The 6,126-nt window shown below is 53.9% G+C and overlaps 1 protein-coding gene across 1 annotated transcript; it reads right to left on the bottom strand.

Moving 5' to 3' along the window:
• Positions 1–3,093: 3,093 nt before the first annotated feature.
• Positions 3,094–3,927, bottom strand: LOC142004939 (olfactory receptor 10A4-like). The gene has a single exon (XM_074982616.1). It carries the CDS (start codon positions 3,925–3,927, stop codon positions 3,094–3,096), a length of 834 nt encoding a protein of 277 aa, XP_074838717.1.
• Positions 3,928–6,126: the final 2,199 nt, after the last annotated feature.

The following is a 6,126-nucleotide window of genomic DNA, read 5'->3' as shown; positions in this document are numbered from 1 at the left end:
GGGCAGAGCCTCAGCCAAGGTCGCCCAGCGAGTCACGGCAGGGCAGGGCTGGGCTGGAAGCCGCTGTCCTGTCACTCAGCCACAGACCTTACCCACAGTGCGATCCATCGCACACAGGTCTGTGCTGGGCCCGGAGTTCCCAGGGCAGCCGGCAGGGTCTGGCCCGCTCTGCATTCCCCACACCGGCAGCACGTAGCTCTCCCCCGCCCAGAGTCCCCGGCCGGCTCCGCTTTCTTGGGGCGAAGGGGCCGAGGGAGGGGAGGACGATCCAGGCGCAGGAGAGCAGCAGCCCCTGCGAGGAGCCCGAGGGACAGAGGTGTCAGCTGGTCCCTCCCATCCAGGGTGTCCTGGCCCCAGGTGTCTGAGGAGGGAGCTGAACCTGCCCCAGGTGCTAAGACGGAGGCTGATCCTGCCCTGGGGCTGAGGCGGGGACTGAGCCTGCCCCAGCGAATATTCACATCCCCAACTGTTCCTGGCCTGTCTCTCCGACAGCTGGGATGGACGTCTGAGCATCCGATTTCAACCCCATTGCTCAGCCCAGGCCACCTGACCCCTTGGGCTGCTGTGGACAACAAGTCCCACATCTCTGAGATGTGTATTCGACGTCTGAGCCTGGTGTCTAGCCCAGCAGCCTGCCTCTGTGTGTGTGTGTGTGTGTGTGTGTGTGTGTGTCACACCCCCTAGTGTGACTCTCAGCGCTCAGACATTTCTAACACAGCTACAGAGCCAATGTGTGTAACTTCTCACACGCCTACGGCACCGACACACAAGTCACACCCAGCTTCAGGGCATCTCCAGCTTTCATCAGACCCCTCACTTGGACCCCCAGCCCCAGAGTCGGTGCCGCTCTACACACCGGTGACAGAAATGGCTTCCACAGCCAGGGCACAGCTCCAGTCCCGGCACAGAGGTGCCCCTGCCCGGCTGGGCTGGCGTGGCCCTTCTCCCAATTGCAGGAAGGCCCAGCCCCTGCATGAGCCCCGCAGCAGGATGAGGTTCCATCTCCACCATCAGGACACCCCAGAGCCTGTGGGATTCCCTGATACAGGACAGCCTGGGTGGGGAGAGTGGGCAGTGGGGAGTGGGAGGGGCTGGGGGCTGGCTGGGGGGCACCACAGTTACCCCTCTCCCTTGCAGCTCTCTGCTTGAGACCCGCTCCCCTGCCCCTGGGAGCTTTCTCTTTTCTGAGCGAAAGGAGCCCAGGTCTGGCCGGCTCCCCCACAGCTCATGTTCTCTGCACCTTCCACCAGCCTTGTGCTCTTCTCCGCACCTGCTCCCCCTTCTCCACAGCCTTCTGCAAATGTGGGGCCAGCCCTGGGCACGAGCCCCACGGAGGCTGCTCAGCGCAGAGCGGAGGGAAGGAATTGCTGCTCCTGGCTGGCTCCCAACACCCGGCAGTGCCGCCCACAAGCAGGTTGGCGCTTCTGGCAACAGTCTCACCCTGTTGACTCCTCTGGAGCTTGTGCTCCGCTCTGAGCCCAGATCCCTTTCTGCAGGACTCCTCCCTCGACAGCCACTTCCCCGGCTGGGTGTGACACGGATTGGGCCTTCCTCAGGGGAGCACTTTGCACTTGGCCTTATTCAGCTTCATCCCATCGACCTCAGGCCGTTTCTCCAGTGTGCCCAGATCATTCTGAGTTACGACCCTGTTCTCCCTCCCAGCTTGGTATCACCTACAGACGTAAGCAGCGCCCTCTCCACGCCCAGATCCACATCGCCGAAGATACTGAGCAGAGCCTGTCCCCGAACAGACCCCTGCAGAGCCCCCTTTGTTCTGCCCTTCCAGCAGGGCTGTGAACCATTGATAACGACTCTCTGAGAATGGCTGTACAGCCAGTTATGCACCCACCTTACAGCAGCCCCATCTCAGTTGTATTTGCCGAGTATATTGATAAGACATGCTAGACAATATCCAATGCCTTCCTAAAACAAGGGTACACCACGTCCACCCCTTCTCCCTTGTCCACAAGCCTTGTTCCTCTGTTACAGAAAGCTATCCGATTGGCTGGCCATGATTTCTTCTCTACAAATCCATGCTGGCTGTTACCTAGCCCTTTATTTTCTTCTAGATGTTTCCAGATGAATTCCTTAATGACTTGCTCCATTATCTTTCCTGGCACAGAAGTTAAACTGACTGGTCTGTAACTTCCTGGGTTGTTCTTATTTCCCTTTGTAGAGATGGGCACTTTATTTGCCTTTTTCAGTCTCCTGGAATCTCTCCCAACTTCCAAGACTTTCAAAGGTGATAGCTAAAGGCCCCTTTCATCTCTGCCAGTATTCTAGGAAGCATTTCATCAGGTCCTGGTGACTTGCAGACATTGAACATTTCTAGGTCATTTTTAACTTTTTTTTTTAAATTTAATCTTCTAAACCCGCCCCCTCCCGACGAGCTTTCACCATGTCAGGCATTTCTCCATCGGACTTCTGGGTGAAGACCAAAACAACGAAGTCATTCAGCAGCTCTGCCACTTCCAAATTTCTTGATATTGTTCCTCCCTCCTCACTGAACAATGGGCCTACCCTGTGCTTGGTCTTCCTCTTGCTTCTAATATATTGCTGGTGGGCCTGGCAGTACAAATAGCCCCTTCTTGCCTCCTTCCGACATAAGTATCAGAGCACCCTCACACCTCTCCCTGTCAGCATCCCGCATGGTATCGTCAGGAGCAAAGGGGGTAGTCAGGAAAACAGCTTCTCACAGTCTGACCTGGGAAGGACACAGTTCACAGAGGTGAACCTTCAATGAAATATCTCTCCTTGGACGCTCTATTTTCTTCTGACATTTCCAATTTTCAAGTTTGAGAATCAGGACCAGACTTTCACTCAACGGAGTCCTTTGTTTTTTTTTCTCAATGAATTATAAATCAGGGGAAACCGTTCTGCCTTTCGTATTTCAAAAAAACTTAGACATTTAAAATTTTGGGGTAATTTGGCAACAAGAGTTTCACTTCCTATTTTCCAGACAGGACAAAATCTTTCAAAGGAACAAAAAAAATTCAGAGTCATTATGAGAAGTTCAGTGAAATGTTTATGAATTTCCCTTCACTTGCGCCTCCCACCCCGGCCCCAGTTTTGACTAATTTGACTGCTCAGTCTCTAATTTCTCCAGTAGTGAAAAAAGCTGCTGTTCTGTACAGTTTTTCTCAAGGCTCCTTTCACCTCTTTGTTCCTCAGAGTGTAAATTATGGGGTTCAAAACTGGAGAGACGATTGTGTTCAATAGGGAAATCAAGAGGTCACTCTCTGTAGTGGAGCCAGTGTTGGGTACCAGGTAGGTGATGAGGGACGTTCCATAGAACACAGTCACCACCGTGAGGTGGGAGGAGCAGGTGGAGAAGGCTTTACACCTTCCTTCTGCCGATGGCAGCTTGAGGATGGTGGAGATAATGCGGACGTAGGACAGGAGTATCAATAGGAAAGGGCTCAGGGTGAACATAACTGTCAGCATGGGACCTAGAGCCTTTATCTGCGACGTGTCGGCACATGCCATATTCAGTACTTGTGGGAAGTCACAGAAGAAGTGTTGGATGTGGTTGGAGCCACAGAAGGGCAGGCTGAAGATCCACTTGGTCAGAGGAACTTCCACCGAGATGCCAACAGCCCATGCAGCCCCCGTGAGCAGAGCACAAACCCGGCCGCTCATGATGGTTGTGTAGTGCAGGGGGTGACATATGGCCACGTAGCGGTCGTAGGCCATGGCCGTGAGGAGGAAGCATTGTGTGAGGCCCATGATGGCGAAAACGTACGTCCCCGCTGCACAAGCTGCAATGGAGATGGTCTTTTCCTCCACCAGGAGGTGAGTCAGCAGCTGAGGGACCACACTGCTGGTGAAACACATTTCCGAGGCAGACAGGTTCACCAGGAAGAAATACATGGGGGTGTGGAGGGAGGGGTTCAGCTTTATCAGCAGGATAACCAGCAGGTTCCCCATCAGGGTGAGCAGGTAGATGAACAGAAGAACCACAAACAGAAGGATTTGCAGCTCGTTAAGGTATGAGAACCCCACCAGGACGAGCACATCGGAGGTGGTCTGGTTCCCTCCAGGGTCGCTCTTGGAAGAGGTCATCTGCAGGGGGAAAAAGAGACCAGGTATGAGGCATATCAGAAATGTGACTGCAAATTAAAACATTTGTCCTGGTTTCCTTCCTGTTGGGACCCTTCTGACTAACACCTGCTGAAATTTCTCTGTAAATAACAGCGACAGACTCAGCCTTGCTCAGGGCTTTCGGCAAACTCAGGGACATTTGGTTTGTGTGCTCAAGGGGTTGAATATCTTCTTCTGTCTCTTTGAAGTCAGGTTTCTCTGGGCTCCTCATTGTCATTGGAAGAAGCTGTTCATTGTTTTCTTCCGTCTGATGGAAGAGCCGCTTGTCTCTGTCTCTGTGTTTCCAGTCCATGTTGTCTGTTTGTTGCATTTCCAACAACTCTCGATTGGGCCGTTCTGTGTGAATGGGATGGAGCTGGACCTGATGGGGGTCTAATTCCCTCAGTGAATGTTTCACTGTGTAAGTTGTGTCACATCCAGGGGGAAAGTGCATTTCCTGCTCTGCGTCTCTGCTGTCTCGCTGGTCTGAAAGGCGTGGTGAGAAGGAATGGTGTGGTAGGTTGAGCCCATTGTTGTAGGTCACCCTGGCACAGGCCAGGGCTGAAGGTAACGGCTGTGTGTTTGAGGTACTCTTGTATGCCCACCCCCACCCTTAGGGGTCTCTCCATGGGCTGTGTAAGATATGTCAGAGGGGGTGGAGGCGGGTGGCTGAAGGCTGTGGGGGAGGAAGCGTTGGGGTGCAGGAGGTGGGAGGGGAAGAGGGGGAGCAGAAGCTGGGAGGGTTAGGGGACCAGGGCAAGGGGCAGAGGGTGCTGAACTGAGGGCAAGGGGCTGTGGGGGAGGTCTCGTTGTGTGTAGTGGTTAAGGGCAGGGGATGGGGGTGCAGAAGTCAGGGGGTTGGGGGGACTCAGGGCAGGGGATGGGAAGTGCTGGGTAGTTGTACACCAGGGAGATGATTATTGACAGGGAAGGGCCTATGAGGAAAGGGATGGGTCAGGCAGAGGGTTTCGGGGGTGGGAGGGTCAGGGTTGAGGGCAGGAGCTGGAGGTGTCACAGCAGGGTTTGGTGTGGGGGGTCTCAGGGCAAAGGTGGAGGGGGATGGAGTGAGGGGAGGGGGCTCAGGACAGAGGGTTGGGGGGGTGTTAAGGCAGGTGTTTGGGTTGGGGGGGTCCTTGCCGGGGTGTGATGGAATATGTGCAGGGTCTGGGAGGGTTGGGGCAACTCAGGGCAGGGGAAGGAGGGTGCCAGATGGAGGGTGCGGTGTGAGGGTCAGTGCAGAGTCTGGGGGTGAAAGTGTCACCGCAGCCGAGTTCCCAAATACGATTTCTCAGACGAGGGCACATTCTCCTGTCACTCGTATGTTAATGATACGAATAATCACACCAGTGCCCGGATTCCCCTGCAGTGACACCTCACACCAGCAAACGGACACTGCGGAGCCTCAACACGCTGGAAACCGTTTTCCGATGGAGAAGCCCCCTGGAATCTGAAAGTAGTGGGGGACTTTGGCCTTTTTGCCCTGCACAGCGTTATTCTTCCTTCAGTGTTAGTGAACGACCCAAATCATTCCTGCCTCCCTCACAGCCAGTTCTGCAATACACTGGTTTGTGTCCACATAAGAGATGAGACCCAGGGCCAGATCCACACGTGGTGTAAATCGTAACAACGCAAGGGGTGTAAACGGAGCTGTACTGAGGACAAGGAGCAATGGGCTTAAACAGCAGCAAGGGAGGTTTCAGCTGGACATTAGGAAAAACTTCTCCACTGTCCAGATGGTTAAACGCTGGAATAAATTACCTAGCGGGTCTGTAGAATCTCCATCTCTGGAGATGTTTCAGAGCAGGTTAGACAGACGTACCAGGGATGCTCTGTACGGTGCAGGAGACTAGACACAAGGACCTCTCAAGGCCCCTTCCAGTTCTGGAGTTCTATGAATGTACTAATTACACCAGTCGTGGGGTTTGTTCTGTGATGTTAACAAGGAAATTTGCAAGAAAGAGCCTATGACGCAGGAAACATTTCCTACAGATGTTTTACTTCAGGCTCATTGTTTGACAAGAAACTTCATAATCGCACGTGTGACCG

This window comes from Carettochelys insculpta, chromosome 32, assembly GCF_033958435.1.
Source record: "Carettochelys insculpta isolate YL-2023 chromosome 32, ASM3395843v1, whole genome shotgun sequence".
NCBI lineage: Eukaryota > Metazoa > Chordata > Testudines > Carettochelyidae > Carettochelys > Carettochelys insculpta.
This window is presented reverse-complemented; position numbering and strand designations above follow the sequence as displayed.